Source organism: Rana temporaria, chromosome 3, assembly GCF_905171775.1.
Source record: "Rana temporaria chromosome 3, aRanTem1.1, whole genome shotgun sequence".
Taxonomy (NCBI): domain Eukaryota; kingdom Metazoa; phylum Chordata; class Amphibia; order Anura; family Ranidae; genus Rana; species Rana temporaria.
In genome coordinates, this window is record NC_053491.1 from 419294485 (window position 1) to 419306941 (window position 12457).

At 41.3% G+C, this 12457-nt stretch overlaps 1 protein-coding gene across 3 annotated transcripts in view; it reads right to left on the bottom strand.

Annotated features, from left to right (window-relative positions):
• The window catches only part of LOC120933120 (chromaffin granule amine transporter-like), a 73909-nt gene that overhangs the window by 37784 nt on the left and 23668 nt on the right, over positions 1-12457 (bottom strand). For all 3 annotated transcript variants that reach the window (XM_040346126.1, XM_040346127.1, XM_040346128.1), the window contains 2 exons: positions 5939-6031; positions 5750-5839 (listed from right to left, as the gene is read on the bottom strand). In XM_040346126.1, the coding sequence (XP_040202060.1) occupies positions 5750-5839; positions 5939-6031 (183 nt within the window). The remainder of the gene's footprint in view (positions 1-5749; positions 5840-5938; positions 6032-12457) is intronic.

The following is a 12457-nucleotide window of genomic DNA, read 5'->3' on the forward strand; positions in this document are numbered from 1 at the left end:
GGAGCTCATAATTTAATTTTGATCATGTGTAACGTCGCCCCCTACTGTACAAATAGCAGAAATAAAATTAGTATTTTCTTGAGAGTTCGCTACTACCGCTAGCATGTGACCCGGTCTCTCACCCTCCTCAAAACCGTGACATCTGGAAAGAAAACAAGCATGATCAGCTCTATCCAAGGCTTCCTTCCAGGTACAGAGGTTAGAGGGGGTAGGATCCTGTATATAATGAGCTTCCCTTTGCTGCACCTCAGCTGCTAACAAAGGTTTCTCATCTAATTTATATTTTTTACAAACGCTAATTGCATTTAATAGGACACCCCTTAGAAAGGCTTTTTTTGTATCCCAAACTACCTGAAGTGAAGTAGCAAAAAAACTCCCGGAGACAACTATTTTATCCAAAAAGCAGGAACACGCCAGTTTGGTGTAATCCTAAATTTTATTTTTGACTAAAATAGGGGAGTGGTCTGATAAGCCCCTAGTCATATATTGTATATTAGACACCAATGGAATAGCCGAGTCCGTGCCCAGGGTTACAAACACTATTAAAATCCCCCATAATCAACAGAGGCATCCCTGGATTATATACCAAGAATAAGCCTATATGGTGTATTACCTGACTATTATAAGGTGGAGGGATATATACAGTTGGGATCGAAAGTCTGGGCACCCCAGGTAAAAATTTGTATTAATGTGCATAACGAAGCCAAGGAAAGATGGAAAAATCTCCAAAAGGCATCAAATTACAGATTAGACATTCTTGTAATATGTCAAAAAAAGTTAGATTTTTTTAACATACACACCTGGCCCTGAGGACATGCTTGCTGTTTTACCCAACATAAGCTGCCTATTTATAAACCAACTCCTCCGTTGCTGGCTCACTTGAACCCTATTACACAATTTTTGTGCGGCTCTTGAGTATCTGCCGTGAACTTTCACATAGGTCCTAGGGCCCTTTTACCTGAATATTTCTACACAGCCAATACAGGTCTCCCTCTGCAGTCGGGCCCTCCCTCCACCCTGGTCGCCTTGCGAGAATTCTTCTCCGCAGCTGACCCTGGGCTCCCTAGCGAGTGGTTGTTCTCTGTACAGAAATTCTCCTGACAAAGCATCTATCGATGCAAAACTAGTAGGGGTTTTGACTTGTATGACCCCCTTCGTTTCACCGCCACCATTCGTCTAGGGTCCATTCCATCTCGGTGATTGGGACGGTTGGTCGTACAATATGTCTACCATTTTATACTGCTGTTTTTTTATGTATTTTATATCTATGTGTGTCTCCTGTTTTTTGATATTATGTTAAATAAACTGATTTATATCTTTTACCCTTACTACAACTCTTTTCTAAATTTTTCTTATCTAGTACCGATATACTCCCTCTGCCCCTTATTTGTTCTTGGTCTTTTGGGCCTCTGGGGTCCCATTAACCCTTGCTCTATTCAAAATTGATCTCCAGGATGATGGTACTATAACTTTGTGTTTACTATTCACACTAAGAGGCTTATATATAAATCATTGAAACTGAAAATAGTTGACGCTTACAAAGCTGGAGAAGGCTATAAGTTAATCGCAAAGCGTTTTCAGATGTCAATATCCTCTGTTCGGAATGTAATTAAGAAATGACAGTCATCAGGAACAGTGGAAGTTAAAGCAAGATCTGGAAGACCAAGAAAAATATCAGACAGAACAGCTCGCAGGATTGTGAGAAAAGCAATTCAAAACCCACGTTTGACTGCACGATTCCTCCAGAAAGATCTGGCAGACACTGGAGTTGTAGTACACTATTGCACTATAAAGAGATACTTGTACAAATATGGTCTTCATGGAAGAGTCATCAGAAGAAAACCTCTTCTACGTCCTCACCACAAAAATCTGCGTTTGAACTTTGCAAATGAACATATAGACAAGCCTGATGCATTTTGGAAACAAGTTCTGTGAACCAATGAGGTTAAAATATAACTTTTTGGCCGGAATGAGCAAAGGTACGTTTGGAGAAGAAAGGGCACAGAATTTAATGAAAAGAACCTCTGTCCAATTGTTAAGCATGGGGGTGGATCAATCATGGTTTGGGGTTGTATTGCAGCCAGTGGCACATGGAACATTTCAGGTAGAAGGAAAAATTAATTCAATAAAATTTCAGCAGATTTTGGATGGTAACTTGATGCCATCTGTGAAAAAGCTGAAGTTAAAGAGAGGATGGCTTCTACAAATGGATAATGATCCTAAACACACCTCAAAATCCACGGGGGATTACATCAAGAGGCGTAAACTGAAGGTTTTGCCATGGCCTTCACAATCCCCTGACCTCAACATAATTGAAAATCTATGGATAGACCTTAAAAGAGCAGTGCGTGACAGACAGCCCAGAGATCTCAAAGAACTGGAAGACTTTTGTAAGGAAGAATGGGCAAAGATACCTCACAAGAATTGAAAGACTCTTGGCTGGCTACAAAAAGCATTTACAAGCTGTGATACTTGCCAAAGGGGGCAGTACAAGATATTAACTCGGCAGGGTGCCCAAACTTTTGCAGACGCCATTTTTTTGTTTTCTGTAATTTTGAAAGTGTAATTGATGGAAATAAAATCTAACTTTTTTGACATATTATAAGAATGTCTAATCTGTAATTTGATGCCTTTTGGAGATTTTTCCATCTTTCATTGGCTTCGTTATGCACATTAATACACATTTTTACATGGGGTGCCCAAACTTTCGAACCCCACTGTACAGACCCCAATATGAATTGTGTAGAGAATATTTTACAAACTAATAAAATTAATCTACCCTACCCTAATATACTTGTACCTCTAGCATATGTAGAATATACAGCATGATACTGGGCAGGGTACATTTTATTCTGCAATAAAATAACCGTATCCTGAGTTAAATGCATTTCCTGCAGGCAGACTATTGATGGTGCATATTGACTCTGAGTATCAAACATAGCCTGTTTCTTGATGCGATCCCTAATTCCTCTTATATTCCATGATAATATTGAGATTTCAGTAGCCATCTTCCACTTTATATATAGTCTAATATTGGTAATAAGCCTATAAATCGATATACAGATATCCACCATCCCCTTGCAAGGCAAAAAAAAATACATAATTCCTGAAAACAAAGAGGAATCTTGGACATACAAATATTAGAGAGAGAGAGTAAGACCATAGGTATATAAACAGTTGGAGAGGTGAGTGAAAAAAAACAACCCCCCAAAAAAAGGGGTGAAAAAAATACCACGAAACACACGCACATCCACAGACAATGAATGCCAAACAATTTCCCTCAGGAAGATGTAGGAGGGGAAAAATAAAATAAAAAAGTTCATCCAGGCTTACAAATGGGCCTATAGCCCAATAATAGAGAGACAAGTTTATCAAGTTTTTAATCCATGCTGGCTAGCTGAGAAGAAAAAGGGAGGCATCTCGAGAGAAACTCTTAACAAACTATATAACAGCTACATAGCAAGTTTTATAATCAAGCAGAACCGGTTTAGTTACACCAAAAAGAAAAAAAGGAGAATAGAAAAACGACTCCAACCATCAAGCAGTATTCTTACTAGAAGCAGCAAAAGTCAAATGTTGCTCATTTCTATCAAGCCAGCTACTAGCCTCTTTGGGGGTCATCAAAAAAACATAGTTTCTCCCTTAACCACAATCCGGAGTTTAGCAGGGTAGAGCATAGCATATTGAATTTGAAGGGTGCGAAGATGCCTTTTAATATCTATAAACTTGGCTCTATGTTTTTGAACTGCCACAGAGAAGTCTGGAAAGAAAGAGACTTTGGAACCTTTAGCTTCAATACTGCCCTTAGTATGGGCTAAAAAAATTATTTTATAGTGGAGAATTTTTAAGATGATCAGTTGGGGAAGGTGGTCTAGCAGGAATACGATGCGCCTGTTCTACCACAAAGAAGGAGGTAAAATGTGTTTTTTCAAAAACATCCAGCATTCAATAAACTCGACAGGGTTCCTCCCTTCCAGGCGCTCTGGGAGTCCCAGAATGCGTATATTATTCCTTCTATGTCTATTTTCAATGTCATCTATGCAGTTAGCATGTTGCATACATCCCAACTCCTTCTCTATGATGGTGACCCGCTTCTCTAGCTCTGATGTACGTTCTTTCACTTTCTGCATGTCTAGATGCATAGTAGTAACATCCTTCCTTAGACAATTGAACTGAGTATATAATGCATTTAAGGTATGATTACAGTTCTGTATAGCCAGGAACATGTCTTTAAGGGTTGGTTCCCCCTTTGAGGCAGATAGACTAGGCTGGGAAATATCACCTAGGGCAGAGGCACCCAGTGCAGTGCATCCACCCCTCTCTCAGCCATAGCCAAACAATCCTCTGCTTGCCTTTCCCCATCCACTACCTCCATTATTTCACATACAGCTGTAGTCTCTGGTGAATTCGCTGGCTCCTCCGGGGTCTTTGGCTCTGGTCCTACAGACATTATAACGGGCATAGCAGGGGTGTTCTTACCAGAATCCGAGTCCTTAATGGAGCTCCATGCAAAGCGCTCAAGCTTAGCAGCCACCGCTTCTCCATGCTTATCCTTCTCCAAAGTCAGCATAAAGGGTGGGAGTACATCAACGCTGTCATGTAGCCTGTGTCTAACCCTTCTCCAGCCTTACCAGTCTCTGACATTGCAGTTCCAGCCTCTGAGTATTTAGCACACTCTCTGACAGACCCAACCTGCAACCACATATTCCATGCCCCCTCAACTCGTTTTTGTGGAGTGTGGATTGTGGAGCTGGAGCTGTGTAGCCAGATTTTCTGACCCAGCACCGCTGGCTTATATTAGCTGTATGCCCTTGGTGGGAACTGGCTAAACAAACCGCTGCTAGGTACTGCATGCTTTTAAAGCTGTAAAATATTATAAGGGAAATTAATTCACAAGAAGCAAATCTAATAGTCTAGATGTGTTATCTGCTATCATTCTCCTTTAAATTATATGCATTAACATGAACAAAAGTAAGGGAATTGTGGGCTTTCTATGTCAGTGGTGACATATTTTCTAATGGCAAGTATTTTAACACAATTTATAATACCCACACTGCTTTCTGTCTTGTGTGTGCAGAAAGCAAAGCTAGCCATAGTCATAAGAGCGTGGCTAGACAAGTAGGCACTATCTGACCTCCAGATCTTTTTTAATTAATTGTGACATAAACATGCATGCTTGGATCACCCCAGGGAGAACATGAATGGGCATACTATGATTTATTTTAAATTCGAAAGATAAGGTTTAAGCAAAATTATCCAATATTTTCTGAAATCAGTGGCCCGAGGCCAGGTCAAGGGGTAGGTATAAGGAACGGACACATTGGGTGCTTTGCAGGAGGGGGGTTTAAAAAGAGCAGGTCCTGCAACCATTGTTGCCGTTCTAGTTAACATCTCATGGGGGGCACACTTTGGCCTTTTCATCTTCTGTGTTAAAGGACTTTGTCCCTGTACTGTGGATGTCTGATCATACATGACGATCCAGACAATCAACAGGTAACAGGTATCCATTGGCACCTGTAGAAAATCCCAATAGCTCCCTAAAATGAATTATGGCATCAGCTAGGAGAGATGAATATATGACAACAGTGACAGAGACTGTAGTGGCTGTTTACATGTAGCCTGCAGTACTTCTGTCGTCTCTGTATCACTCTAGTGTTCAGTAATTATTTAGTGATAGGGTAACTTAGTCAATATCAACATTCCAAAATATCATAAACCGTACAGTAGAAATAAGGACAACGATTCTTACCACCATCTAGTAGAGCGAGAACTGCCAGCACCAAAAATGGGGAAGACTTTCCAACAAACTCATACATGAGAGAACCAAATGGAGCCCCGGCTGTAGAGATATTCAGAATGTGAGAAAGGAAATCTCAAGAGAAGATACAGAAATATTCACAGGACAACACAAGGAGAGATAGAAAATACAGATACCTACCGAGAACACCCAACGCTAGACCTCCCAGTGCTAAACCCATTGCTTTTCCTCTCTCATAGTCATCAGTGTACACATTTGCAAGCATCCCCAGACCTGAAGGAACATGTATAAAAGTACATGCAAGGAAACAAAATCACATTTGATAAGAGTAGACGTTTCAAAGAGCAATGTAATGCTAAACAGCAGAGTAATGAGACATTAGAATTAGGCAGCTTCATTCATATACAGTAGTCCTCCATCAGCCGTTGTAGTAAAACCTTCCCCTGACCACTTCTTTATTGTGCATCTCTTTGGAGTGAAAATCTGTCATGACTCTATTGTAAATTGTGTCGCAGACCTGTGCAAAGCTGTCTCCAATTTAACTGCCTAGAGGTCAAAAATATTGAAAAAAGCTTGTTGCATAGACTTTGCGAACTTAGAGGCGGCCTGATTTGCCTCTAAGTTTGTCACTACTGTTGCTGAATACATGTCCCATATGGTCCTCAAAAAGATTATCTACATGTCAATTTTTAAAGGGCAACTCAGATTTTTTTCTGAAGACTAGGGCAGTTATACAGTATGGTAATACAGTATGATATATTAGGAATTCAGAAAGTTTCTGGTGTGTGCTATGTTTTTATTGGTACAAAATGGCTGACTTTATGACACAAGATGTTGGCTGTCCATTACCAGTGTTGGTAGGAAAGAGTTTCTCTGAAACTCTCTAGGTTTGAACCTAACTAGTTTAGCATCATAGGGGGCATTACCTACAACAGTATACATGCAAATTCAGCCTAGCCAGGGTCACAAAACTATGAGGGCATGTGTAACAACATAAACGCTGTTTTGTTGGGGCAGCGCACTACTACTATATCATTTTAAAGAAATAATGGTGCTCAGGGGCGGACTGACAACTCATGGGGCCCCCGGGCAATAGGAGATTATGGGGCCCCCAGGCAATGGGAGATTATGGGGCCCCCAGGCAATAGGAGATTATGGGGCCCCCAGGCAATAGATTATGGGGCCACACAGTATACACACACACATACACACAGTATACATACACACACTGAAAAGGTACTGGAGAGGCGGGGTAGCTATAATATTGGGATTTTTAGACCAAAAGGATTTCAGTAAGGGACATTTCAGGGACAGATGTAAAAAAAAACAAAAAAAACACAGATTTTTACATACTGTCCCTGTTTTTACTGAGGCTGGCAACCCTGATGGGGCCCCCTAGTGGCATGGGGCCCTCGGGCAGTGCCCGAGTGCCCAAATGGTTAGTCCGCCCCTGATGGTGCTGATATAGTTATAATTAGCTAAACAATGTTGGCTTTTTTTTTAGTGACACCTCTATAACACCATCAATGCAAGTTTGTTTAATTAAACAGTAAATTACTAGTAACTTGTAAAAAAAAAAAAAAAGCAATATGAAAGCCAATAGCTATAGCTGTCTAAAAAAAAAAGTTAAATTAATAAAGAATATAAATATGCATAGAAACTGAAAGAAAACAAATGTAAAAAGCACTGCACATTGGCAGAGCATAGTAAAAAAAATAATAAACTTGGTCCCTGATATTCAAGCTTCCAGTGCTGGCAAGATAAGAAGTTGCCATGAGCTTGCCATGTACAGCAAACCCCATTAGGTGTGGATTCCAACAATCAGATAAGCTATTTACATTTTTATTTTTTATTTTTTATTGTGAGTGCATTTTTACCAGAGTTTATGCTACATGTTTGCATGGAAAGTTTTTTTTGCTACATGATCTCAGCATTTGATAAATCTAAAGGAAAGCCTTAAGGTTGTCTTTGACATATGATAGTATTCAGTACTTCCGACATATAGTAATTGAACAGCCCAGGGGTAATGCCTTTCAGCTGCCCCTCCCAGAAAACATTCACTTGACTTAAACAGACTGCTTGAGGCACCAGCATATATAAGGGAAGAAAACAAAGATTGGAAGTATTTCTTCCTAGTCAATGATTCAACAAGGAATGGGTAGGCTGAATGTACCAAGTTTTTTTTTATAATCACTTTTTCTTTATTAACCACTTAAGGACCGCCTCCTGCACATATACGTCGGCTGAATAGCACGGCTGGGCACATTCATGTACAGGTACGTCCTCTTTAAGTGCCCAGCCGTGGGTCGCGGGCGCGCGCCCGCGACCCGGTCCAAAGCTCCGGGACCGTGACCGGGGGACCCGATCGCCCCTGGTGTCCCGCGATCGGTCCCCAGAGCTGAAGAATGGGGAGAGCTGTGTGTAAACACAGCTTCCCCGTTCTTCACTGTGGCGCCGTCATTGATTGTGTGTTCCCTTTTATAGGGAAACACAATCAATGACGTCACACCTACAGCCATACCCCCTACAGTTAGAAACACAAATGAGGTCACACTTAACCACAAGGGGGCGCTGAAGGGGTTAACTCCCAAACTGCAACTGTCATTTTCACAGTAAACAATGCATTTTTAATGCATTTTTTGCTGTGAAAATGACAATGGTCCCAATAAATGTGTCAAAATTGTCCGAAGTGTCCGCCATAATGTCGCAGTCACGAAAAAAATCGCTGATCACCGCCATTAGTAGTAAAAAAAAAAAAATTAATAAAAATGCAATAAAACTATCCCCTATTTTGTAAACGCTGTAAGTTTTGCGCAAACCAATCGATAAAGGCGATTTTTTTTACCAAAAATAAGTAGAAGAATACGTATCGGCCTAAACTGAGGAAAAACATTTGTTTTTATATATTTTTGGGGGATATTTCTTATAGCAAAAAGTAAAAAATATTGAATTTTTTTCAAAATTGACGCTATATTTTTGTTTATAGCGCAAAAAATAAAAACCGCAGAGGTGATCAAATACCACCAAAAGAAAGCTCTATTTGTGGGAAAAAAAAGGACGTCAATTTTGTTTGGGAGCCACGTCGCACGACCGCGCAATTGTCAGTTAAAGCGATGCAGTGCCGAATCGCAAAAACTGGCCAGGTCCTTTAGCTGCCTAAAGGTCCGGGTCTTAAGTGGTTAAGACAAATTCCAACATAAGACAGAAATACATATTGCACAAAATATCTATATAAATTCTTTCCTTTCATTAACTTACACCACACTAACCCCCCCACCCCGAGAAAACACACCGGGTCATGTCCTCTTTAGAAGAGAGAAAAAGTCCACCCACTTACCTACCCATAACCAAAACTCAAGAAGGGTTTTTTGCAGTGCCCTAATACGTGTGTCAAACAACCAACAGTACAAAAAAAGTAAATAAATAAAAAGTGTATAATTCCGAATTACTATTTTCGGGTTCTATTATGTTTAGTGTTTTAATTCAATATAATCTCACTCTACTATTTCATTTTTGTACCTTGCCACCTTTCATTTCAATCTACCCTTCTTTATGTGATTCCATTACGAGTTGCCCATCCCGTGCCTAATTTACTATTATAACTTATCCTCTTCCTTTAATGACATCGATCATCTCTCCACTGTGCCATCGGTCCACAAAAAGTTACGCTTCTCTTATAAAACCTAGCAGATGGCATCCCATGAAAAAGAAAATGTAATGGAGAGAATTCTATAGGTCTTATGCCGCGTACACACGATCTGGCTTTTGCCCGGCCAAATCACATCGGAATTCCGACGGAGAAAAATAGAACATGTTCTATATCTAAACTCTTCGGATGAAATAACTCCGATGGGACTACACACGATCGGAAATTCCGATCGTGTGTACAAGGCATAAGTGTCATTTTCTTAATCCAAGGGACTATCTCCTCCCAGAAAACTTTAATCTTTGGGCAATGCCACCATAATGCAGGAATTAAGGCCTTTGGTTACATCCCCTCCAGCAATTAACATCCGCCAATGGATATATCTGAGCCAATCGAGCTGGTGTACGATACCATCTTTTCAGAAACTTGTAAGATATCTCCTGTACTGTATATGGGAACTTATATAAGTATGGTATGTCGCTCCCATCAGCCTATTAACCGGTTGCCGACCGCCGCATGTACATGTACGTCCACAGAATGGCACGTACAGGCATATGGGCGTAAATGTACGTCCCCGCCTTTCCGCGGGTCTGATCGGGACCCCCCCCCCCCCCGGTACATGCGGCGGTCGGAAACCCGCGGGGAGCGATCCGGGATGAGGGCGCGGCTATTCGTTTATAGCTGCCCCCTCGCGATCGCTCCCCGGAGCTGAAGAACGGGGAAAGCCGTATGTAAACACGGCTTCCCCAGGACATAGCGGACGCCTTTTGGGGGGATACCCCGCTCTCTCAGCCATAACTGGCTGTGGGTGGGGGGGGTATCAGGCTGGGTCATCTGGTGACAAATCGTCCCTCCGTTGAGGGACCGGTGCAGTTACGTTCCGGGAGGGGACAAGGCGTGGGGGTTTGAAATGTTAGTTTTATGCCACTTCATGCAGATTTTGTAACAACTAGTGTGCCTTTTTCCTTTCCGGATGTTCATGTCAAAAAAACAATAAAAATTGTTAAAAAAAAAAAAAAAAACACGGCTTCCCCGTGCTTCACTGTGGCGGCGCATCGATCGCGTCATCCCCTTTATAGGGGAGACACAATCGATGACGTCAGACCTACAGCCACACCCCCGACAGTTGTAAACACACACTAGGTGAAGCCTAACTCCTTCAGCGCCCCCTGTGGTTAACTCCCAAACTCCAACTGTCATTTTCACAATAAAGAATGCATTTTAAATGCATTTTTTGCTGTGAAAATTACAATGGTCCCAAAAATCTGTCAAAATTGTCCGAAGTGTCCGCCATAATGTTGCAGTCACGAAAAAAAATCGCTGATCGCCGCCATTAGTAGTAAAAAAAAAATAATTAATAAAAATGCAATAAAAATATCCCCTATTTTATAAACGCTATAAATTTTGCGCAAACCAATTGATAAACGCTTATTGCGATTTTTTTTACCAAAAAATATGTAGAAGAATACGTATCGGCCTAAACTGAGGGAAAAACATTTTTTTATATATGTTTTTGGGGGATATTTATTACAGCAAAAAGTAAAAAAATAGCATTTTTTTCAAAATTGTCGCTCTATTTTTGTTATAGCGCAAAAAATAAAAAACGCAGAGGTGATCAAATACCACCAAAATAAATCTCTATTTGTGGGGAAAAAAGGACGCCAATTTTGTTTGGAAGCCACGTCGCACGACCGCGCAATCGTCTGTTAAAGCGACGCAGTGCCGAATCGCAAAACCTGGCTTGGGCATTTAGCTGCCTAAAGGTCCAGGGCTTAACCGGTTAATTTGCTCTGATGTAAAATTTTAGCCCAGTTCTCTTTTCCATTCTTAACCACTTCCATACCGGGCACATATACCCCCCTCCTGCCCAGGTGAAATTTTAGCTTCCGGCACTGCGTCGCTTTAACTGACAATTGCGCGGTCGTGTGACGTGGCTCACAAACAAAATTGACGCCCTTTTTTTCCCCACAAATAGAGCTTTCTTTTGGTGGTATTTGATCACCTCTGTGGTTTTTATTTTTTGCACTATAAAACAAAAAAAGCAACAATTTTGAAAAAAAAAACAATATTTTTTACTTGTTGCTACAATAAATAGCCCAATTTTTTTTTTCCAAAACATTTTTTCTCAGTTTAGGTCGATACGTATTCTTCTACATATTTTTGGTAAAAAAAAAAAATCGCAATAAGCGCTTACAAAATATGGGACAGAATTATTATTATTATTATTATTATTATTTTTTTTTACTAGTAATGGTGGCGATCTGCGATTTTTTTATTGGGACTGCGACATTATGGCGGACACATCGGACACTTTTGACACATTTTTGGTGCCATTCACATTTATACAGCGATCAGTGCTATTAATATGCACTAATTACTGTATAAATGTGGCTGGCATTGAAGGGGTTAGCACTAGGGGGTGAGGAAGGGGTTAAATGTGTACCTGTATTGTGTTCTAACTTCTAACACAGATCGGTCTCCTCTCTCCCCCGACAGGACGTGGAGCTCTGTGTTTACACACAGAGCTCCACGTCCCTGCTCTGTCATTACCGATCGCGGGTACCTGGCGGACATCGCGACCGCCAGGCACGCGCATCGGCATCTCGGGGACGCGCCGGGCGTGCGCTCCGCCGCCGGGCGGGCTCGCGCGCCCCCCAGTGGCCGGGGGAATCCAGGACGTCAATTGACGTCCTGTTGGATTTCCAGAGCCACCGTGAAGCCGTCATTTTACATGACGCGGTGCTCAAGTGGTTAAATGAAATAGGGAGTTGTCATATTTTGGGCGCTCAGAACCAGCCTATAAATTTGATAAGTTAACTCTGATAAGTTAACACACCATTCCTCAAAAGTAGTAAGCCGGTTCGCTGGCCTGATCTGGAGCTTCCACTTATTGAACAAATCTGTCAGTTGACGGTATTTCCATACAGCCATTGGTACTTCCCCTAGTATTCGAACCAAACCCACCAATGGGAGCAATTTACCCTGTGGCGCCATGCCAGCGCTATTACCCTTCCCGTCTATTTCCCAGCGATCTAAACTCCCTTTCTGTCCCC